Source organism: Pituophis catenifer, unplaced genomic scaffold, assembly GCF_029215685.1.
Source record: "Pituophis catenifer annectens isolate HBS135680 unplaced genomic scaffold, rPitCat1.0.hap2 SCAF_5, whole genome shotgun sequence".
Classification (NCBI taxonomy): domain Eukaryota; kingdom Metazoa; phylum Chordata; class Lepidosauria; order Squamata; family Colubridae; genus Pituophis; species Pituophis catenifer.
Genome location: NW_027256885.1, coordinates 90848615 through 90874367, shown reverse-complemented (window position 1 = coordinate 90874367; position 25753 = coordinate 90848615). Strand labels below are relative to the sequence as shown.

General features: G+C 39.3%; 1 protein-coding gene across 1 annotated transcript in view; it reads right to left on the bottom strand.

Moving 5' to 3' along the window:
• KIF22 (kinesin family member 22) overlaps positions 1 to 25274 on the bottom strand; it is an 87180-nt gene extending 61906 nt beyond the window's left edge. Inside the window, 5 exon segments of the mRNA XM_070944804.1 lie at positions 5239 to 5279; positions 5281 to 5543; positions 16278 to 16497; positions 23927 to 24027; positions 25203 to 25274. Of these exon segments, the coding sequence (XP_070800905.1) occupies positions 5239 to 5279; positions 5281 to 5543; positions 16278 to 16497; positions 23927 to 24027; positions 25203 to 25274 (697 nt within the window).
• Positions 25275 to 25753: the final 479 nt, after the last annotated feature.

The following is a 25753-nucleotide window of genomic DNA, read 5'->3' as shown; positions in this document are numbered from 1 at the left end:
TATCTATTGATACCTATTCTGGAGCAATTTGGGCTACGCCTCAACGAGGGGAAACAGCTAATCATGTTATTTCTCATCTTTTTTCGGCCATTACAGCTCTGGGCAAGCCCTCTTATTTAAAAACAGATAATGGGCCTGCCTATTCTTCACAGGCTTTTTTGCAATTTTGTACAACCTGGAATATTGTTGTTACTCATGGTCTTCCCTATAATTCAACAGGTCAAGCCATTGTGGAGCGTGCTAATAGGTCCTTTAAGGACTGCTTTCACAAACAAAAAAAGAGGGCTCTCGGGTATCTAATTTGTCATGGGTAACACAGCAGGTTACAAAAGTATTATTTACCTTAAATCAATTGAATTTTTCAATTTCTAATTTGACCGCTTATCAGAGGCACTTTCAACAGAAAACAAGCTTGCCACCTCCTCTGGTATATTATAGAGCATTACCAGACAAAACATGGTTAGGACCGGTCCCTTTAATTACTTGGGGGCGTGGCTATGCTGCTGTGTTTATACCTACATGACCTTTGTGGATTCCGGCACGTTGTGTTCGCCCAGCCAAGGATGTCATGGCACCAACCCCTGAATCCGGTTCCAGAGATGGCAGGGGTGACTATACAGATGATGCAGCGACCAATCCGATCCCGTCGTGCCAGTCGTCCAGTGACATGGGGAGATGTGAAGATGTGAAGCGCAGGCAGTACTGCAGCAGCAACAAGTAGAACAAACACCCGAGAATTTGTGCGCTGCCATTTTTGCAGTTTTAACTGCCAATTCCGTAGCCATAATTTGTTTGTGCTTGATTGTTAATAACTGTACTTTGGCAACAGCAGCTGTCATACCACTCAAACATTCACTTGAACAACGCATGAAACAAAACTTACGGGTGCAGCTTGCAAACATCACAAAAACGGATGCCTTTTGTTTGTCTGAAGTTTATGATATGGAAAATTTGCTTTCTTTTTTTTTTTAAAAAAATTTTTTTTATTGTAAACAAACATACACATACAGACGTAAACATTTAAACAAACTAAACATAACTAAACATAAACTAACTATACAATAAAATCAAGTCATAAAGCTTGAACTTTGAAAATAGAGTTACTTCGGTAATTATATATCAATATATCTATATATATTATCTTTCATCTTGTGTCAATGTTTATATAACGATATTTCATTTTATTTTCTTATTTTTGTATCATTGGGTGGTATTCTCTTATTTCGTGTCTTTTTTATCTAACCATTTGTACCATTCTTGCCAAATTAAATAAAAGTCTGTGTCTTCTTTTCCCTGTATTTCTTTGGTCAGTTTATCCATTTCTGCACATTCCATTGTTTTTTGTATTATTTTTTCTTCTGGTGGCGTGTTTTCCAATTTCCACATTTGTGCGAAAACAATTCTAGCTGCAGTTAGGATGTGTGTTATCAAGTATTGTGTCTCTTTTTTATAGTCCTTTGTCAATATACCTAATAGGTAAGTTTCTGGTCTGAGGGGTACTTTTTGGGCGGTAATTTCTTCCAATTGACTTTGAATTGTTTTCCAAAATTTTTTGACTTTGGGGCATGACCACCACATGTGATAATAGGTCCCCTTCTGTATTTTACACTTCCAACAGTTCTGATTGGTATTGGGAAACATCCTTGCCAATCGTGCAGGGGGAAGATGCCACCTATAAAACATCTTGTATGTATTATCTTTGTAGGGCACGGACATTGTCAGCTTAGTATTTACTTTCCATATTTTTTCCCAATTCTCTAGTTTAATATTGTATCCAAAGTTTTTAGCCCAAATAATCATATTTTCCTTCACCACTTCTTCTTCCAATTTATATTTTAATAGATAATTATATATTTTAGTAATTAATTTGTCGTCTGATTGCATTATAATTTTATCTAATTCATTCCTTTCTTTTTGGATTCCAAATTTTTCCATATCGCTTTTATATCTTGATTTTATCTGTAAATACGGCCACCAATCAATATCCGTGCCCTGTTGTCTCAGTTCCTCTCTTGTTTTCATATCTCCCTCTGTGTTCAACAATTCGTCGTAGGTTTTCATCTTGTCTGTGTCCATTGTGTTCGGGTAGATTTGGGCCTCCATGGTTGATAGCCATCTTGGGATCTTGTCGTAGTGTTTTCTCCTTATTTCAGTCCAAATTTTTGCCAATGCTCCTCTGATATAATGTCTCCTGAAGTGTTCATGTTGTCTGGGCTTTTCCTCCCATAAAAATGCGTGCCAGCCTTTTGACAAGTCAAATCCTTCTAGTGCAAGTGTTCGTTTATCTTTGAGTGTCATCCAATCCTTAATCCAAGTTAAAGCTGTTGCAGTGTAATAAGTTTGCCAATCTGGTAGTCCCAGGCCACCCCTTTCTTTGGTGTCCTGCAGGTGTTTCAGTTTAATTCTGGCTCTTTTTCCTTGCCATATATACTTTAATGTCATTTTGTCAAGGTCTTTGAAATATGATTTTCCTGGATTTATCGGTATTGTTCTAAATAGATATAATATTTTTGGTAGAATTGTCATTTTAATTGAAGCAATTTTGCCTAGTAGTGATAATTTCAATTTACTCCATACCTCTAAGTCCTTCTGGATTTGTTTGGCCAATTTGATGTAATTATCTTCTTTGAGGGATGATATCTTATTGGTGAGCCAGATTCCTAAATATTTTATTTTTGTTGTTATTTGTATTCCTAATGACTCTTCTAATTCTTTCTCCTGGGTTTTTGTCAAATTTTTGGTTAGTAGTTTTGTTTTTTGTCTATTGATTTTCAATCCTGCCACTTCGCCATATTGATCTATCTTCCTTAATAAATTCAGTCCTGATTGTTTTGGTCGTTCTAAAATAAATACTACATCGTCCGCGAATGCTTGTAACTTATACTCCTGGTTTTTTGTTCTTAATCCTTTTATTTCATTGTCATTCCTAATTCCATTCAATAATGGTTCCAATGCTAATATATATAATATAGGAGAGAGAGGACATCCTTGTCTCACTCCCTTGGATATTTTGAATTGGTCTGTTGTCTCCCCATTTATCCATATTTTTGCAATTTGGTCTGAGTATATTGTTTTAATCATATTTAAAAATTTGTCGCCGGTTCCCATTTTTTCTAATTGCAATATTAAGAATCCCCAATTAAGATTGTCAAACGCCTTCTGTGCGTCAAGGAAGAGTAAGGCCATCTTTTCGTTCGATTTTTGCTCATAATATTCCAGTATATTGATTATTGTTCTTGTGTTCTTGTTAATTTGCCTATTTGGAATGAATCCATTTTGATCTGGATGGATATAATTCACAATAATTCTCTTCATTCTCTGGGCCATAATTGATGTAAATAATTTATAATCTGCGTTTAGGAGTGATATAGGTCTGTAATTTTTAATTTGGGTGAGATCTGAGTCTTCTTTGGGTATCAGTGTAATGATTGTTTCAATCCATGATTTAGGAATTTTGGCTTTTAAGATTGCTTCATTCAGGACTTGCAATAAAATATCATCTATTGGCTGGTATTCGATTTTGTAAAATTCCACTGGGATGCCGTCTGGACCTGGTGTTTTATTGTTGTTCAGCTTCTTCTTTGCTTCAATTAATTCTGACATCGATATTGGTCTGTTCAAGAGTTCTCTTTGAGTTTCCTTTATTTCTTGAATGTTGGCTTTATTTATATACTCTTTCACTTTTTCCAATTGGATTTCTTCCTGTGCATATAGTTCCTGATAGAAATTTCTTACAATTCGCTTTTTTTCTTCATCCATGTGCTGCAATTGCCCTTGTTCATCTTGTAGTTGGTATATTAATTTTTTTTCCTTTTCTTTCTTTAGTTTATAGGCCAGCCAACGTCCTGTTTTATTTGCAAATTCGAAATGGTTTTGTTTTGCCATTTTGATTTTCCTAGCTATTTCTGTTGTTGTGATTAGGTTTATTTCATGTTTAATGAGATGTGAAGATGTGAAGCGCAGGCAGTACTGCAGCAGCAACAAGTAGAACAAACACCCGAGAATTTGTGCGCTGCCATTTTTGCAGTTTTAACTGCCAATTCCGTAGCCATAATTTGTTTGTGCTTGATTGTTAATAACTGTACTTTGGCAACAGCAGCTGTCATACCACTCAAACATTCACTTGAACAACGCATGAAACAAAACTTACGGGTGCAGCTTGCAAACATCACAAAAACGGATGCCTTTTGTTTGTCTGAAGTTTATGATATGGAAAATTTGCTTTCTACATGTTTAATCCCTGTATGTACCCCTGCTGTAGTAATTCAAAACTTTACTGATTTGAGTGAATATTTGTTCAAAGGGAACTTTGACTATAAGACTATAGCTCATTGGGGGGAAGATGTATATTATTCACCCCCTAATGCAATTGATTTGTATACTCCAGTGGTAGCAGTTCCTGAAAATATAACTTTGTTGCTTTAACATTTCAGATGAGTCACAGAACATTCAGCATCAACTTAAAATTTTGCACAATTTGGCCTCTGATTTAAAAATTGATCTTGGTGGGAAAGTCTTTGGTCTTGGTTACCTACAGGTTTATTGGGAAATATAGTGGTAGCAGTTCCTGAAAATGTAACTTTGTTGCTTTAACATTTTAGATGAGTCAAGAAACATTCAGCATCAACTTAAAATTTTGTATAATTTGGCCTATCATTTGTGTTATTTTAATTGGAGGATGCTGTTTTGTTCAGTGTATTTCTTCCTTTTGTAATATATGTATAACTGCATTTTGCTTTAAATCCCTTCCTACACTGTTCCAAAGTCATGCCTTATATAAGGAACTGCAAGGATTTTCCTCTCCTGATAATAACCCCTTTTTCTGGCCCCTTGTAAGAGGATGGCTTCACAAACAAGATAAAAAAGAGTAGAATGTAGGGATTGAAGAATGACGTCGGGCCAAATGCAGCACACTGCTTCTGTTTCTGGTGTCATTGTATCTTCTTCCTGGATGATCTCATTCTTGCTCTGGTCTGTGTTAACTGACCTTCTTCTGAGTGGGGGAAGAGGGAGGAGGATTGTCCAATTAGAACACTGTTGCTTGCCTGCCTTTTTATCTGCCTGTGTAAAACTGTATAAAAAATAAAGCTCTCTGCGAGAGCGAGAGAGACATCTTCGCACAGAGCAAAAGCCTGGACCTCTGATTTACAACAGTATATAAAGAAGTTAATGAATCCTGCTGCATCAGTCTGCCTGTGTGTGCTTTCTAGATTTGATTTTTGCAACAAACTGTGACACCTTTGTTGCCCATTTGTCGATTGTCATCGGAGCCTCCTAGTCATGCACAGCTTCGCAATCTGGTGAGAATATGTGGGCCAGTCCCGGATCCGGTTCACCAGAACCAGCAATACAGTATGACTGCAGCTGGAGTGCTGGTTCAGCTGAGTGGATGCCGTTCGTTTTCTTCTTGCGGGCAGAAAATGGCTTTCAAAGTCTGCAAAGTTAGTGATCTCTTTCTGGGTCAAGTCTGGCACCAGGATGTTGTGGTTACAATCCTCTCGGATAGGCAGGTCTCGGAGGGAGGGCTGAAGAAGGTCCAAAACCTGAGAAATGGAGGAAAAACCCTAGCTTGATTGGTGGATGTGGAATTTCAACCTCCTCCCCCCACTGCTTGTTTATTTTTCCCCCAGATAAGCTGATGCATCCCAGCAAGAACATTTTTCCCAAGGTGAGTAATATGGGCACTGATTTTTAAGTTGTTTAAAAAACTTATTCAAATCTTGTTTCTCAAATGACAGGATCCTGAATCAATTCTACATTGGTTTCTTGTTTTTCTTCTAAGACACTCATTTCAGTCCTTGGTCAAATGAGCCTTTTTCCTGCCTATTCTGCTTCAGGTATAAGAGGCTCTTTTATCCTTAATACTCTCTGTTAGATTTCTGTTGTTGCCATGAGAACTGTCATCCTTCAGCGAATAGATACGTTGCTTAGCAAAACACAGATACTCACAGACTCTGAACGTTTAAAGAAAAATAAACAGTCTTTACTTGTAGTACAAAAAGCAAACTTGGCTTCTCAAAACAAAGATAACACTTCTTCAAATAATCACGATTCAACACAAAACATAGTTTGCTTACAATTCCAGTTCTCTTCAGTAACACAGACACAGTTCCTTTCAACAGTTCAACCTTCTTCTTTTTTTTAAATAATCTTTATTTACATTTTCCATTAAAAAAAACAAAAAATAACAACACACCATAGAAATAACATACAAGACAACATAACAAATAACAAACCTATTTGCAAGTACATTATATTCCGAGGGAGACGGAACGACTTATATCTCTTTATACATCAATTAGATCTATCCGACCTCACTTTGTTAATATAATATAGGTTTCTCAGTAAATACCTTTCCTCTTTTCAATTGGGTTGTGGTTCTCTCTTCGCTAGCCAAGTATATAATTTTTCCCAGGATAAACATGTTTGAGTTTGATCTTTATCTTTTAATTTTTTAGTCAATTTATCTGCTTCCGCACAATCCAAAATCTTTTTTATAATTGCTTCCTCCGATGGGATATTTTTGTTTTTTCAAAAATGCGCGTATATCAATCTCGCCGCTGTGATAATGTGTAGGGCTAAGTACCATAAGTCTTTTTTTATATTATCCGGTTTGGAGCCGAGCAAGCATGTCTCTGGTGCCCAATCAATCTTTTGGTTTAAAATCTCATTAAGCCATTTTTTTATTTGTCCCCAGAACTTAACTGCTTCCGGGCATGTCCACCATTGATGATGATAGCTACCTCGTTCCTGCCCACACTTCCAACATTCAGCCGATTGTCCAGTGAACATTTTAGCCAATCTATCGGGGGAAAGGTGCCACCTGTATATCATCTTATAAATATTCTCTTTGTATGCCGTGGATACTACTGACTTCATATTCTCCCACCAAATCCTTTGCCATTTGTCTAAATGAATTGAGTAACCGAAGTTTTTCCCCCAAGCGATCATTGTATCTTTGATTATCTCATCACCTATCTCTAATCTCATTAACAATTTATAACTTTTTGAAATCATGCCTTTTTCTTGTCCCATCAAAATTTTATCTAATTCTTGTAGGTCCACATGTATACCTTTCCCATCTCTATCTTTCTTAAATTTAGATTGAATCTGTAGGTAGGTCCACCAGTCCACTTGTAGTCCTAGAGAATTCAATTCCTGTTTAGATTTTAAATTTCCCTGTGCATTCAATAACTCCTTATATATTAATTTCTTTGTCGGATTGTAGATTTTAGGATATGTCAGTGCTTCCACCGGTGATATCCAGCACGGTGTTTTAATATAATATTTTTTGTTGACCTTTTCCCAGTTTCGAATTAAGATGTTTCTTATGTAATGTCTGGTAAACCATTTACTTTGTGGGTTACTGTCTCGCCAGAGAGCCATATGCCAGCTCTGTTGTAGGTCATAACCTTCTAATTTAAGAAGACGATTGTTACCTAGGGTAATCCATTCTTTTACCCATACTAAGAAAGCTGCTGAATAATAATTCTCCCAACATGGTAAGCCCAGGCCCCCTCTTTCTTTTATCTCCTGCATCATCTTTCTTTTAATCCGTGGCTTTTTCCCCTGCCAAATAAATTTAGTTATTATTTGATTTAATTCCATAAAGAATTTTTTGGATAGGTTCGCTGGAGCCGTTTGAAATAAGAAATTAAATTTCGGTAGAATATAGGATTTAACTGTTGTTACTTGTCCCAAAAGTGAAAGTTGAATTTTACCCCATTTATCTAATTCTTTCCTTGTTTGAATTAATAATTTATTATAGTTGTCTTCTTGTATACTCGAGCATCTGCCAGATAACCAAATTCCCAAGTATTTAATTTTGTTAACTACTTTCAATCCAATCACTTCTTGTAAGCTCCTCTTATCTTCCTCTGAGATATTCTTCGTTAATAAATTTGTTTTTTTTTATTAATCAATAACTGAGCCTTGGTAGTACAGTGGTTTAAAGCACCCTGTTATTAACACAGCTGCCTGCAATTACTGCAGGTTCGAATCTTACCAGGCTCAAGGTTGACTCAGCCTTCCATCCTTTCTAAGGTAGGTTAAATGAGGACCCAGTTTGTGGGGGCAATAAGCTGACTTTGTATAAATATACAAAAGTATGAAGGTTATTGCTTAACGCATTGTAAGCCGCCCTGAGTCTCCGGAGAAGGGCGGCATATAAATCAAATTTAAAATAATAATAATAATAATAATAATAATAATAATAATAATAATAATAATAATAATCCTGCGACTGCTCCAAATTCCTCAATCAATTCTAATAAGTATGGGCCAGATTTTATAGGGTCTTCTAAGATGAAAACCATATCATCCGCAAAGGTCTGGGTTTTGTATACCTGTTGTCCAATTCTAAGGCCTTTTATTCTTTCCTCGTTCCTTATTTTTCGTAATAAGGTTTCTAGTGATAGAATGAATAATAAGGGGGATAGGGGACAACCCTGTCTTGTACCTTTGCTAATAATAAATTCTTCTGTTAAATCCCCATTTATCAATAGTCTGGCCGTTTGTTTGGAATAAATCGTTTTGATTGCGTTTATGAATCTCTGTCCAAAACCCATATATTCTAGCTGTAATAATATAAACTCCCAGTTGACCCTGTCAAATGCCTTCTGGGCGTCTATAAAAACTAGTGCGACCTGTTTACCGGGCTGATCTTCATAATGTTCCAGTATGTTTAACACGACTCTCAGGTTATCTCGTAATTGGCGTGATGGTAAAAACCCATTTTGGTCAATATGTATAAATTCATTCAGGAAGCCTTTTAATCTATTTGCTAAAATTGTTGTGAAGATTTTATAATCGGAGTTCAGGAGAGATATTGGTCTATAATTTTTTATATCTGTCAAGGGGGGGGTGTCTTCTTTTGGAATTAAGCTAATATTGGCCTCTCTCCATGAGTGGGGAATTTCTGCTTTCCCCAGAACTTCATTAAATAAGTCTTTCATATGCTCTCCCATTACCTCAAACATTGTTTTATATAACTCCGCAGGGAGTCCATCTGTACCAGGTGTTTTCAGATTTCCCTGTTTCTTCACTGCTTTTTCAATCTCAGTTAAGGTAATTTCCTCTTCTAATAATTCTTTCGTTAGATTGGGTATTTTAGGTAAATCCGAATTCTCAATATAATTTTTTGTCACCTCTGTTAAGATTTCTTCTTTTTTGTATAATTCTTTATAAAAATCAACTGCAATTCTTTCCTTTCCTCCTTTATCTTTTATTAAATTTCCCTCCTTATCTTCTAACTGATCAATTCATCTGTTCTGTTTTTCTTTTTTGAGTCTATACGTAAGCCATCTTCCTAATTTATTAGCTGATTCAAAATGTTTTTGCTTTGCTGCTTTTATCTTATCTTTCAGTTTGTCCAACTCTAAAAGATTAAGCTGATGTTTTAACAGTATTATCTGTTCCTTCGCCTCTCTAGATAGTGGGTTATCTTGTAGCTGTTCCTCAGCCTTTGTTAGTTTATTTATTAGATCACCCCTTTCTTGTTCTTCTTTTTTATGTTTAACGGCCATATGTTTTATAATAAGACCTCTTATAAAGGCTTTAGCAGCATCCCAAATTGTTTGAAGTGGCATTCCCGGTGTCTTATTTTCTTGAAAGAAAAGGGTTATTTCTGTCTTAAGTTTTTGTGTGAATTCAATTTCGTTTAAAATCTCTGATCTCATCATCCACCTTCTTCTATTTTTCCCCTCTTTTTTTAATACAGCTAGTACTGGATTATGGTCCGCCCAATCATTCGGTAAAATTCTAATTTCTTCTACTTGGGAATTAAATTCTTGTGTCATCCAAATCATGTCCAATCTGGACCACGATTTGTGTCTGGGAGAATAATAAGTGAATTGCTCTACATTCCAATTATGTTCACGCCAGGTATCTTTCAGTCCTAATTCGTCTCTCTTTTCCTCACAAATGGCTGGTAGAATCCTTTTATCTTGTCCTCTATTTCTTTTGGGGGAGTTTTCTCCTGTTTTATAATCCTGAGTCCTGTTGCTAATTGCATTAAAATCACCCATGAGACATACTTGCTCGTATTCCAGTTCTTGGATTTCTCTTCGTAATCTTCGGAAGAATAATGATTGTTTAGTATTGGGGGCGTAAATTCCAATCAATAAAATCTTATTTTGTAATAATTCCACCTCCAATATTAGTATTCTTCCCTCTTCGTCTGCGAATATTTGTTTCGGCGAGAGATATTCTTTTACAAATATTGCTACTCCTCTTTTTCTCTCCTCTGTAGCCGCTACAAATAATTTCCCTGCTTTGGGGCATTTCAATAAATTTGTTTGTGACAGTTTAATATGAGTCTCTTGTAAACATGTTATATCCGCTTTGGCTTTAGTAATTTTAGCTAAAATGTGTCTTCTTTTGGTCAGGGCATTGAGACCATTGACGTTCACTGTCAGTAATCTCACTCCTTGATTCATTTCTATCTATTAATCCCTTTAGTTTTAGCTGCTAATCTAGTCTCTACCCCGTATTCTTCTACTACTCCTTCTTCCCCCTTCCTCTCATTTCGTTTCCCCTTTCCGTAATATGCTTGTGCTCGTCTCTCATTTCTCCACTCCTCTTTCTGATCTCTCTGACTCTCTCTCTTTTTTTTTTTAATTTGATTTATATGCCGCCCTTCTCCGGAGACTCAGGGCGGCTTACAATGCGTTAAGCAATAGCCTTCATACTTTTGTATATTCATACAAAGTCAGCTTATTGCCCCCACAAACTGGGTCCTCATTTAACCTACCTTAGAAAGGATGGAAGGCTGAGTCAACCTTGAGCCTGGTAAGATTCGAACCTGCAGTAATTGCAGGCAGCTGTGTTAATAACAAGGTGCTTTAGACCACTGTACTACCAAGGCCCTTGACTACTTCTTTGTCTCTTTCACTTTCGTCAGATTCAAAAAAGTCTTCGCAAAATTCCTGTGCATCGTGTATGTTCTCAATTTTAAGTTTCCGCTCTTGCCATGTCACCAAAAGTCCTTCTGGTAATAACCATCTGTACGGCACATTGTGTTTCCTCAGTTGTGAAGTTATGAATTGGTAATTATGTCTCTGCTCTCTCACTCTTCTAGGGATCTGTTTCAAAATTGTGATCTGATGTCCTTTGTATGTAACACTCTGATCCCTGGTTTTGTGGAGAGTTTCATCTCTTAACACCTTTTTAGTTAGCCTCACGTGTATTTCTCTGGGCAGGTTATGACATCTCGCATAATTAGTATAGACACGATATGCTTCATCAACATCACCACAAACTTCTTCTTTTTTCCTCCCCACTACTTCTGCAATTACTTCTCCCACAATTTCATCCAGCTGTTCCTCTTTGTCCTCGACCACGTTTTGGAGACGTAAGAAAAAGGCGGATTTCTCAATCTCTAAGGAGACTACTTCGTCCTCAAGTTTCCCCACCGCTTGCGCACATTTCCCTTCCCATTTATCAATCTGGGTTTCAACTCTTTCTGTATTTTTTTCCACCTCTATCAATTGTTCCTCGTGTTCCGAAATAGTTGTTCTCATTTCTCCCAAAGTCTCTTTTATTTGTACAATTTCTCCTCTTAGTCCACTCATCTCCACTTTCAAATCATCAAAGTTTTTAGAAATTGATTCTTGATTTTTTTCCATTATTTCTTGGATATTTTGAAACATCTCCTGCATTCCTTGCATTGTGATTGGTTTCTCTGCTATTGGTAAATTTTCCTATGATTTCCTTAATCCTGGAGGCGTTGTTATCGGAGAAGAAGCCACAGTAGAGGCTATATGTTTCTTCGCCACTTTTGTGGATGTCACTGTGGTAGACATGTTGGCTAAACAAAGAAGGTTTTTCCAAATTATCATGCACAGATATTATTTAAATTACTTAAATTAACACTCCCCTTTAACTAAGCTCTTACTGTTATTCAATCACAATTCTATCTAATTATTAATCAATTCTAATTTATCTATCCACAATTAAATACACTCTAAACGTATATATATGATACTAAATAGTAAATCAAAACAGAAAAAAGCAAGCAAAAAGGTGAATAGTCAATCAATTAGTCAATAATCACTATATACAATTAATAGATATTAATAGATATTAAAAATATTGAAAGAGCATATATAAATTATTAATTAACTCTTCAGGTGGGTGTTAATCTCCAGTCTCACTTTGATTAATTCAGTTCATTAGAGTGATTAAATTACACTGGAGAGGGCTCACTATTAAGGCTCCTGGGAGGAAGGGGGTTCAGGAGAAGATTTACCCCCTGGTCATCACCCACTTCATACAATTAGTAAATCCAAATTTATTGTTCTTTTATTCGTTGTAATTCAATACGCCAATTGATTCATACTTCCGTTTCCTTCCAATTCCACAGCAGCAAGATGGTTGAAAAATTAGTGAGTAAAAGCTTCCTTCACTTGTAATCTCAGCTGCCGCTATTATCTCCAGTCGCTGTACAGTCCCTTTAATTTTTAAATCAGTCTCTTTCTTGTTTCTTCCCTATCTCGTTCCGTCCCGTCTCCCTGTACCGGTCAAAAGAAAACGCAGCGTCATTGGCTTCGGGGCCGCTGTTTTCGCGGCCCTCTTCCTGTCCTCTGGATCCTCGGAGCTCATGCTTCGTTGCGGCGAGGGGTTGCACTCCCCTTTCTCGCCTCCAAAGAAAGCCCCTCTGCTCTCCCAACCTCTCCGGGGCTGAGAACGGCAAAAAAAAGCCACGGAGGGTCTGGAAAATCATTTGTCGCTGCAGAGCTAATGCAGCGCCGATCTTTCCGCCCTGACAGGTGCACCGGAAGTAGCAGTTCAACCTTCTAATAGCAGGAGCAGAAGTGAATGAACTTCCTGCCTTCTTTTATGTCTGCTTAGCACAGCCAATTAGTCATCTTGTAGCAGTTAAAGTTAGAGAACATAGTTTTCTATATATTACCTACCCAACTGTAGGATAAGCATCCAACAAGATGTAGGAAATCAGGAGCCAAGAGAGAATTCAAAAGCACTGAGTTTATTTCCTGCTACCTATTCACAGGAATCTGATCTAGTAATGGTCAAGGCAAATTGGTGCCAGATAAGAGTCAACAGATTTCAAGGGGAAGCTGGTCTTAGATCTCTTATGGAGTGTAGTGACTCTAAACTGATGATGCGTTTGATGCCGCCCACAGGCTCAGCTAACCTGGTCATCTCCTACAAATGTCCTTTATTGTTCTTATCCTTTCACTTCTTTCACTCTCTGTAGCCATTAGCTTCTTTTGCCTTTATCTAGTCCATACTGGCTGGGGAATTCTGGGAATGGAAATCCACACACAGCTTAAAGTTGCTAAGATTGAGCAACACTGGTCTACTTTAAGATCTTGGCTTAACTTCAAAATCTTCCTTCAAAAAGTCAAACTGAGATTTCCGATAAGAGATTTTTTTATTTTTTTTAATTTTACTTTAGATTTATATACCACCCTTCTCCCTAGGGACTCAGGGCGGTGTACAGCCAAGTAAAAACACATAAATACATAATACATAATACATAGATTAAGAACAGATTAAAAGGAAATATCTCAATTTGGCCCAAAATTTAAAAAGACAAACGAATTTAAAATCATTTAAAATCATTTAAAAGGATTTGTTAGGCCAGCCCGGCTTGTTGAAAAAGGAAAGTTTTAAGGGAACGGCGGAAGGCACGAAGGTCTTGGATTCTCCTTATCTCTGGGGGCAGTTGATTCCAGAGGGTGGGAGCCCCCACAGAGAAGGCCCTCCCCCTGGGGGTCACCAGCCTGCATTGCTTGGCTGATGGCACCCCGAGGAGGCCCTCTCTGTGGGAGCGCACGGGTCGATGGGAGGTCGTCGGTGGCAGAAGGCGGTCTCGAAGATAACTAGGTCCTATGCCATGGAGCACTTTAAAGGTGGTAACCAACACCTTGAAGCGCACCCAGAAGACCACTGGGAGCCAGTGCAGCTCGCGCAGGAGCGATGTTATGCGGGAGTGCCATGCAGCTCCCGTAATTACCCGCGCGGCCACATTCTGGACCAGTTGGAGCCTCTGGGTGCTCCTCAAGGGGAGCCCCATGTAGAGAGCGTTGCAGTAGTCCAGGCGAGAGGTGGCGAGGGCATGAGTGAATCCCGATCAAGAAAGGGGCGCAACTGGCGAATCAGGCAAACCTGACAAAAAGTCCCCCTGGCAACAGCCGTCAGATGTTCCTCCAAGGACAGCTGTGTATCCAGGAGGACACCCAGATTGTGCGCCCTCTCCACGGGGGCCAAAGACTCGCCCCCAATAGTCAGCGATGGAGTCAGCTGACTATATTGGGATGCCAGGAACCACAGCCACTCGGTCTTGGAAGGGTTGAGCTTGAGCCTGTTCCTCCCCATCCAGATCCGTACAGCCTCCAGGCACTGGGCCATCACTTCAAGGGCATCGCTGGGGTGGCCTGGGGTGGAGATGTACAGCTGGGTGTCATCAGCGTACTGGTGGTATCTCACCCCAAAGCCACGGATGATCTCGCCCAGCGGCTTCACATAAATGTTGAACAGAAGGGCCGAGAGGACCGACCCTTGAGGCACTCCACAGATGAGAGGCCTCGAGGTCGACCTCTGCCCCCCTGTCAACACAAACTGCGACCGATCGGAGAGAAAGGAGAACCACTGTAACACGGTGCCCCCCATCCCCAACTCTTCCAGCCGGTGCAGCATGATACCATGGTCGATGGTATCAAAAGCCGCTGAGAGATCTAATAGGACCAGAACAGAGGAGCAACCCCTGTCCCGAGCCCTCCAGAGATCATCAACCAACGCGACCAATGCCATTTCCGTGCTGTGCCCAGGCCTGAAACCCAACTGGAACGGATCTAGATAGGACGTTTCCTCCAGGAATTGTGGAAACTGTCGTGCGACCACACTCTCAACAACCTTCACCACGAAGCGAAGGTTGGAGACAGGACGGTAGTTAGCCAATACTGCCAGGTCCAGGGAGGGCTTCTTGAGGAGAGGCCTCACCACCGCCTCTTTCAAGGCAGCGGGGAAGTGACCCTCACTCAACGAAGCGTTGATAATTCCCTGGAGCCAGCCTCGTGTGACCTCCCGGGAAGCCAGTACTAACCAGGAGGGACACGGGTCCAGTAAACATGTGGTCACATTAAGTCTCCCCCAAATCCTGTCTATTAGAGATATCTAGAGATATCTAGAGATATCTATTAGGTTCTTATGGTTGGCTGAGCTTGACTGTTTTCCTGCAGACATTTTTTATGAGTATAGCTAGCATCATCAATATACTGAGGAAGATGGGCAGTTTCTAAATGTGATAAATAAAAAAATATCATTCAACGCTGAGGTACACATATACTCATCCATGAGAGATATCCATCCTTAGGGGTGCAGTGGCTCAGTAGCTTAAAGATGCTGGATTTGCCAATCAGAAAAGTTCGCTCCTTGTACTCCAGCAGTTTTAAGCCCTAGCACCACATGACAGAATGAGCTCCTGTCACTCGCCTCAGCTTCTGCTAACCTAGCAGTTCGAAAGCATGCAAAATGCAAGTAAGATAAATAAGTACCATTCTGGTGGGAAGCTAATGGCACTTTGTGCAGTAGAAATAAATCAACTGGCGCTGGTCTTGCCCAAATGCAAGGCAAAATCAGTGGAGGAAAAAGGCCCGGATGACACCAACATTAGCCATTGCGTGTGTAACTAGTTTGCTCCCTGCGATGCAGCCTGAATAGCGCGCGAGTGTGAACTAAACAATCTAATAATCTTAGGCAGCCAAACTACTCTGTAATAACATTGTAGACTCCCTGGCTCTCAATGTACAAGCACCATATGCTAAATAAATAAATATCTATTCCTACGTTTACTTCTTGGGGGAGAGAGGGATAGGCAAAGTTATCAGAAAAGAATGGAAATGCGAGGAATACCAGAAATTGTGTCTGAATGCCTAACTCCACTCCATCTGCACTCTGACTCCCCCTGCCCATTGCTTCAGTTCCCCTGTGTTCAAATAACCTTGAATGAAAGTAGAAAAAAGATTGTCCAGCACTTCCTATACCAATCAGTAAACATGTTGAATGTTTACATTCAACACATTTTCCATTAAAAGGAGTGATAAATCCTAAGTGCAGCATGAAAAGGAATGAAAGCCTACATCACATCCATCAACAATCAATGATCAGTTGGCCATGCTCTCTCCATCAGATCTGGCTTTTTATTCCCATGTTGTAAATCTCATTCTTCCCAGAAAAATCCTGACATTCTGCACCATTATGCTTACCGGGCTCAATTTCCCCTTTGTACAATTGTGTAAACCACACATTTTTACCTTTTCTTGATAGATTTCCAGATAGGACATAGAGACGGAGTATTTGCATTTATCTTCTGAAGCATCCCTTGTCATCTGCAAGACAGCTTGAACAGTCTGCCCACTGTTTGAGTTATCTTTGTACCCAGAGTTGGCAGCTTCTGTCCTTTTGGTTAATGCCTGCCAGCCTAGTTGGGGATGTGGGTAAGTGTGGATGTGGGTAAGTGTGTCATCTTGACTCCTGCCAAATCATAGGCAAGACACACCATGCTGGGAAATCCAGATCACCCAGGAGTGATCCCTCGAGCTGTTCAAGCTGTCTTGCAGATGACAAGGGATGCTTCAGAAGATAAATGCAAATACTCCGTCTCTATGTCCTATCTGGAAATCTATCAAGAAAAGGTAAAAATGTGTGGTTTACACAAGCTTTTAATTAACATGCTTTTAAGCATGTCAGGATTAAAAATCTAGGGGAGATACAACAATACCTAGGTGTAAGGATTGAAAAAACTAGGGGAGGATTTAAATATTGCTTAATGCATTGTAAGCCGCCCTGAGTTTCTGGAGAAGGGCGGCATATAAATCAAATTTTAAAAATAAAATTATCCCAAACTGATAAAATTAATAATCTATTAAAACAGTTCAGAATGGAATTGTGTAAACCATCAAAGACACCTATGGTTCATGTTCTGTCCCCGTCCCCACACACACACAAACAGCCAGCCGGGGGTTAAAGAAGTACTCGGCACACACAAGGTTCGTTATCAGGAACTTGGCAGCAATACGATAACCGTCTGCCAAGTGCTTTACTTCAAGAAGAGGGAGTGTTCCTCCACCAGATAACACCAACTAATACACACAGTTTTCAAAACAGTCCAGCTCAAACATGAAACCTTCAGCAGATCAGGCGTTGTACAAAGTGACTAGCCAGAAGTTAGCTTTGTCCATCACAGAGTCTAAATGGCCACCACACTCTCTTATATAGCCTGTGGGGTGTGGTCCAGTGACTCAGCTTAATCCCTGGCACATCTCCTCATCTGCTGCAAACGTTTATCTCGCCTTCATTGGCGTGGATCCAGGAACGACTTATCACCCACATTGCTGTCATCGGAGACACCTGGCTCCTGGTCAATGTCCTCTCCCTCGGCAGACACCTGAGGCATTGCCAGAGAGGAGGGGCCTGGAGAGGGAGGCCTGGCCGGCTCCTCTCCTTCATGTTCGGAGCCTTCTTCCTCCGATAAGATAGGCTCGGGGATCGGAGCCACAACAGTTCAAGATTATTGCAACACTGATGTGCAAAGTCCGTTGTTTGATAAAGGGATATACCAATCGTTGATTGGCAGTTTATCATACATTAGCAATTGGTCTAGACCTGATATTTCTTATAGCGTGAAACAATTAGCTAGATTCAACACGGAACCTATGGAAAGATACTGGCAAGGAGCAAAACGTATTCTTAGATATCTGAAATATACCATGCATCATGCATTATATCTACAACCATCAGAAAAATTGCATGTAACCGCTTATGCGGATGCTAGTTTCGCAACAGATGTGAATACAAGAAAATCAACCTCAGGAATCGCTGTATTTCTGGGAAAATCTTTGATATGGTGGCGTTCAATAAGACAGAAGCATTTAAGTATGTCTACAATGGAAGCAGAGTTTTCTTGTTTATCTTTGTTATGTACGGATTTGATCAGTGTTAAGCAGCTGATGCTAGATTTAGGAATAGATATACAAGATCCTATAATAGTATACGAAGATAATCAGGCAGCGATAAAAATGGTGACAAATATAGCTGTAAAGACTAGAACAAAACATACAGATCTTCGGTATCTCAATGTAAGAGAATGTATAATGAACAAAATGATAGAACTTGTATATTGTGCATCAGAAGACAATGTGGCTGATCATTTCACAAAAGCACAGGGAAGTAGGAAACATATAGATACATGTGAACAGTATGGTTTAAAATTGTAAATATATTAGTCTACCCAAACGGGAGAATGTTGGATGCTTATCCTATGGTTGGGTAGGTAATATATAGAAAACTATGTTCTGTAACTTTAACTGCTACAAGATGACTAATTGGCTGTGCTAAGCAGACATAAAAGAAGGCAGGAAGTTCATTCACTTCTGCTCCTGCTATTAGAAGGCTGAACTGCTGAAAGGAACTGTGTCTGTGTTACTGAAGAGAACTGGTATTGTAAGCAAACTATGTTTTGTGTTGAACCGTGATTATTTGAAGAAGTGTTATCTTTGTTTTGAGAAGCCAAGTTTGCTTTTTGTACTACAAGTAAAGACTGTTTATTTTTCTTTAAACGTTCAGAGTCTGTGAGTATCTGTGTTTTGCTAAGCAACGTATCTATTCGCTGAAGGATGACAGTTCTCATGGCAACAACAGAAATCTAACAGAGAGTATTAAGGATAAAAGAGCCTCTTATACCTGAAGCAGAATAGGCAGGAAAAAGGCTCATTTGACCAAGGACTGAAATGAGTGTCTTAGAAGAAAAACAAGAAACCAATGTAGAATTGATTCAGGATCCTGTCATTTGAGAAACAAGATTTGAATAAGTTTTTTAAACAACTTAAAAATCAGTGCCCATATTACTCACCTTGGGAAAAATGTTCTTGCTGGGATGCATCAGCTTATCTGGGGGAAAAATAAACAAGCAGTGGGGGGAGGGGGTTGAAATTCCACATCCACCAATCAAACTAGGGTTTTTCCTCCATTTCTCAGGTTTTGGACCTTCTTCAGCCCTCCCTCCGAGACCTGCCTATCCAAGAGGATCGTAACCACAACATCCTGGTGCCAGACTTGACCCAGAAAGAGATCACTAACTTTGCAGACTTTGAAAGCCATTTTCTGCCCGCGAGAAGAAAACGAACGGCATCCACTCAGCTGAACCAGCACTCCAGCTGCAGTCATACTGTATTGCTGGTTCTGGTGAACCGGATCCGGGACTGGCCCACATATTCTCACCAGATTGCGAAGCTGTGCATGACTAGGAGGCTCCGATGACAATCGACAAATGGGCAACAAAGGTGTCACAGTTTGTTGCAAAAATCAAATCTAGAAAGCACACACAGGCAGACTGATGCAGCAGGATTCATTAACTTCTTTATATACTGTTGTAAATCAGAGGTCCAGGCTTTTGCTCTGTGCGAAGATGTCTCTCTCGCTCTCGCAGAGAGCTTTATTTTTTATACAGTTTTACACAGGCAGATAAAAAGGCAGGCAAGCAACAGTGTTCTAATTGGACAATCCTCCTCCCTCTTCCCCCACTCAGAAGAAGGATGATCTGTCCCCGTCCACACACACACACAAACACAGCCAGCCGAGGAAGCACTTGGCACACACCCAGGTCTTTATCTCCAACTTGGCAGCGATATACACACCGTCTGCCAAGTGATTTTATTTCCACAGAAACAGAAAGATAATATACTCAGCGTACAAGAGTCCAACAGAAAATAATATTCCTCTCAGCAGTTTCGGACGATGCTTTAGTGACTATCCAAGGTTTATTTTTATTCGTCACAGGGATCACTGGCCACCACCCTCTATTATATAGTCTCTGGGGTGTGGTCCAGTGACTCAGTTCTAATCCCTAGCACGCCTCCTGAGCTGCTGCAATCGTTTATCATGCCTTCGGAGGCGTGCGTCCAGGAATGATGTCTCTCCTTCACTCTCATCCGAGACACCTGTCTCCCTGCTAATCTCCTCTCCCTCGGCCGGCACCTGAGACAGTGCCAGAGGGGAGGGGCCTGGAGAGGGAGGCCTGGCTGACTCCTCTTCCTCATGCTCGGAGCTTTCTTCCTCCAATGGGATAGGCTCAGAGGGCGGGGCCACAACAAAGGTCAGTTAACACAGACCAGAGCAAGAATGAGATCATCCAGGAAGAAGATACAATGACACCAGAAACAGAAGCAGTGTGCTGCATTTGGCCCGACGTCATTCTTCAATCCCTACATTCCACTCTTTTTTATCTTGTTTGTGAAGCCATCCTCTTACAAGGGGCCAGAAAATGGGGTTATTGTCAGGAGAGGAAAATCCTTGCAGTTCCTTATATAAGGCATGACTTTGAAACAGTGTAGGAAGGGATTTAAAGCAAAATGCAGTTATACATACAGGTGAAACTCGAAAAATTAGAATATCATGCAAAAGTTCATTTATTTCAGTAATGCAACTTAAAAGGTGAAACTAATATATGAGATAGACTCATTACATGCAAAGCAAGATAGTTCAAGCCTTGATTTGTCATACTTTTGATGATTATGGCTTACAGCTCATGAAAACCCCAAATTCACAATCTCAGAAAATTAGAATATTGTCAAAAGGTTCCATATTCTAGGCTCAAAGTGTCCCACTCTAATCAGCTAATTAAGCCATAACACCTGCAAAGGGTTCCTGAGCCTTTAAATGGTCTCTCAGTCTGGTTCAGTAGGAATCACAATCATGGGAAAGACTGCTGATCTGACAGTTGTGCAGAAAACCATCATTGACACCCTCCATAAGGAGGGAAAGCCTCAAAAGGTAATTGCAAAAGAAGTTGGATGTTCCCAAAGTGCTGTATCAAAGCACATTAATAGAAAGTTATGTGGAAGGGAAAAGTGTGGAAGAAAAAGGTGCACAAGCAGCAAGGATGGAGAGGATTGCCAGGAAAAGGCCATTCAAAAGTGTTGGGGACTTTCACAAGGAGTGGACTGAGGCTGGAGTCAGTGCATCAAGAACCACCACACACAGACGGATCCTGGACATGGGCTTCAAATGTCGTATTCCTCTTGTCAAGCCGCTCCTGAACAACAAACAACGTCAGAAGCGTTTTACCTGGGCTAAAGAAAAAAAGAACTGGTCTGTTGCTCAGTGGTCCAAAGTCCTCTTTTCTGATGAGAGCAACTTTTGCATCTCATTTGGAAACCAAGGACCCAGAGTCTGGAGGAAGAATGGAGAGGCACACACTGCAAGAGGCTTGAAGTCCAGTGTGAAGTTTCCACAGTCTGTGTTGATTTGGGGAGCCATGTCATCTGCTGGTGTTGGTCCACTGTGCTTCATTAAGTCCAGGGTCAATGCAGCTGTCTACCAGGAGATTTTGGAGCACTTCATGCTTCCTTCCGCAGACGAGCTTTATGGGGATGCTGACTTCATTTTCCAGCAGGACTTGGCACCTGCCCACACTGCCAAAAGTACCAAAACCTGGTTCAATGACCATGGGATTACTGTGCTTGATTGGCCAGCAAACTCGCCTGACCTGAACCCCATAGAGAATTTATGGGGCATTGCCAGGAGAAAGATGAGAGACATGAGACTGAACAATGCAGAAGAGCTGAAGGCCGCTATTGAAGCATCCTGGTCTTCCATAACACCTCAACAGTGCCACAGTCTGATAGCATCCATGCCACACCGCATTGAGGCAGTAATTGATGCAAAAGGGGCCCAAACCAAGTACTGAGTACATATGCATGCTTATACTTTTCAGAGGTCCGATATTGTTCTATGTACAATCCTTGTTTTATTGATTTCATGTAATATTCTAATTTTCTGAGATTGTGAATTTGGGGTTTTCATGAGCTGTAAGCCATAATCATCAAAATTATGACAAATCAAGGCTTGAACTATCTCACTTTGCATGTAATGAGTCTATCTCATATATTAGTTTCACCTTTTAAGTTGCATTACTGAAATAAATAAACTTTTGCACGATATTCTAATTTTTCGAGTTTCACCTGTATATTACAAAAGGAAGAAATACACTGAACAAAACAGCATCCTCCAATTAAAATAACACAAATGATAGGCCAAATTATACAAAATTTTAAGTTGATGCTGAATGTTTCTTTTTTTTTTATTGAAAAAGTTTTTCAAATACAAGTTTTTCCCCCTTTTTTCTCCCCCCCTCCTCCCTAACCCCCCCTCGCCACCCCTCCCCCTGTGACTTCTTCAAAGTAAAACCCAAATTCATAACAGATTATATAATACTTTACCATCCCCTTACTCCATCCCCCAAATACTGACCCTTTCTTTCTAATAATATTATTATATCCCCCTTCTACTATACATTTCAAAATAACATTCTACTATAACATTGTATAATAACTTCTGGTTTAGCATAGTAATATTATTATAACTCCCAATTTAGCAATAATCTGCCCTTTTTCTCCTACCCCATACATATATCTCTTAAATCAAACCTTTTATGTATATTAATATAACATTTCAAAGCAGCCTTCCACTATAAAGCTATATAATAAATCCTAATTTAACATTTATTCAACTCATAGTCTATCCATTTCCTCCACTCCCATAAGTATATCTCTTAAACATCCCTTTTCTTAAACTAAACAATCAATAAACTAGCCTGTCTCCACCCACTTTCCTACAAAATTACCATACATAACAATTCTTAATATCTTTATTCTTCTGCCCACCCTACTAAAAAAATATTCCCTTATATAGATAAAATCAATGACTTTGAACTTGTAATCCATATAATGTCTTCTATAATGTCTTTCAACTGGATTGTTAACTCCATCACCCATATTAGGGTAACATCACATCCTAATTCCAACAGAATGTTCGAAATCCTCAGTTATCATCTGCCCCCATCAATAATAAATATCTTCATGTATATAAAAAAAAAGAAAGAAAACAACCACCCGAGTGACATTATAATTGTATTCCATATAGTATCTGTAGTAGTGGCTTTCTTCAAGATTATTAATTCCAACCATCATAATGGGGTAACAAACAGATCTTCTGCATGCCCCAACGTAGCTCTCTTGCCATATAACTCAGCATAAACGTAATACATTTATCAAAGAATCCAAAATAGATAATTCCAATCCAACAGTTTAAGGCCCTTTTCACATCCCAAAAATACGGCACTGCAGAGGTCTGTCACTCTCCTCAAGATAATATAAACCAATACTTCGCCTCAACTGTCTTTTCATATATTCAATCATCTTTTAGATAACTGGCAACGCTGTTGCCTAGTTTAAAAATTTTTGTTTTTGTGAGACCTATTTCTTTTTTTTCTTGACTTTTTGTGGGTTTGATCTCCATCCTGATTTCCTTTCTATGAGTTGTATATCAACTGTTCGGTTTTCTTGACTCATCTAAAATGTTAAAGCAACAAAGTTACATTTTCAGGAACTGCTACCACTATATTTCCCAATAAACCTGTAGGTAACCAAGACCAAAGACTTTCCCACCAAGATCAATTTTTAATCAATTTGTCATCTTGTAGCAGTTAAAGTCACAGTACATATTATCTACCCAACCGTAGGATTAAGGATCCAACATTCTCCCCTTTGGGTAGACTAATATATTTACAATCTTAAACCATACTGTTCACATGTATCTATATGTTTCCTACTTCCCTGTGCTTTTGTGAAATGATCGGCTACATTGTCCTCCGATGCACAATATACAAGTTCTATCATCTTGTTCATTATACATTCTCTTACATTGAGATATCGAAGATCTGTATATTTTGTTCTAGTCTTTACAGCTATATTTGTCACCATTTTTATCGCTGCCTGATTATCTTCATATACTATTATAGGATCTTGTATATCTATTCCTAAATCTAGCATCAGCTGCTTAACACTGATCAAATCTGTACATAACAAAGATAAACAAGAAAACTCTGCTTCCATTGTAGACATACTTAAATGCTTCTGTCTTATTGAACGCCACCATATCAAAGATTTTCCCAGAAATACAGCGATTCCTGAGGTTGATTTTCTTGTATTCACATCTGTTGCGAAACTAGCATCCACATAAGCGGTTACATGCAATTTTTCTGATGGTTGTAGATACAATGCATGATGCATGGTATATTTCAGATATCTGAGAATACGTTTTGCTCCTTGCCAGTGTCTTTCCGTAGGTTCTGTGTTGAATCTAGCTAATTGGTTCACGCTATAAGAAATATCAGGTCTAGACCAATTGCTAATGTATGATAAACTGTCAATCAACGATTGGTATATCCCTTTATCAAATAATGGACTTTGCACATCAGTGTTGCAATAATCTTGAACCATAGGTGTCTTTGATGGTTTACACAATTCCATTCTGAACTGTTTTAATAGATTATTAATTTTATCAGTTTGGGACAATTTAAATCCTCCCCTAGTTTTTTCGATCCTTACACCTAGGTATTGTTGTATCTCCCCTAGATTTTTAATCCTGACATGAGCTTTTAATTTATCAACAATTCTGTTGGCCTCTTGCTCATTCTTTGTAATCAGAGCTATATCATCCGTAAAAAGAAGTAATAATGATACTATACCATCCCTTTCCATTTTAAATAAACATGGATCTGCTAATCCTGCTTTAAATCCGATATTCTTCAATGTTTTTACAATGCACTGGTTCCATTCATAACCTGACTGTTTTAACCCATACAGACTTTTCTTTAATAACCAACAGTCAGCCTTCCCATTTTCCTCAAATCCTGAGGGTTTCTTTAAATAAATTTCATGCTGTAATGGTGCATGCAGATATGCGGTCTCTACATCTAAATGGGTAACTATATATTTATTTCTAGCTGCCCATACCAACGCTGCTCTTAATGTAATGGCTTTTAAGCTTGGAGCGAACACTTCATTGTAATCATTAGGAGACTGATTAAATCCTTGAGCTACTAGCCTAGCTTTATATATTGGTATCCCATCTATCCCAGTCTTTAATTTATATATCCACTTACTACCAAGTATAGTTTTCCCTTTTGGAATTGTTACAGGCTCATACACTTGCAAATTCTGCAAAGATTGTAGTTCTTTAGACATTGCACCTCTCCACACTTTCTGGTCTTCAGGTGGAAACGTGGTTAACTCATTAAATGTAGTAGGGACTTTATTTACTTGATAGACTGTAGTTGCCTGATACCTATCAGGTGGTCTTGTTACTCTACTCGACCTTCTTGGGAGTTCAGGACTTACAGATTGCCTCTCCACCTTTACTTCTTCCTGTACTACGTCTTTCTCTACCTCTTCGCTCTGGCTCTCTGGCATTTCATTGGTAGCTTCAGTCTGAGTTTCAATGATAACCTCATTTTCAGTACTTAATTTATTCCACCCTACGTGCTCCATAAACTTGGCATTTCCACTGTTAACCACTGTTGCTGTTCCTTTTACCCAAAATCTGTAGGACCTGTGGTTTGAATTATAACCAACAAATATTAATTGTTGTGCCCTACTCTGGCCCTTACGCCTTAACTGCGCTGGAGTATGTACCCATGCAAGTGATCCAAATGTGTGTATGTAGCTCAAATCTGGCTTCCTTCCATGCCATACGGTATATGGAATTTTGTTAGTGGTTGTATTTATGGTGTTGTTTAAGAGTGTATTTGCACACATAATGGCTTCTCCCCATAAATTAGCTGGTAAACCTGCATCAGCTAATATTGATCTCATCATTGCTTGTAGAGTTTGTCCTCTCCTTTCAACATACGAGTTATGCTGTGGCCAATATGGGGCTGAACATTTGTGCT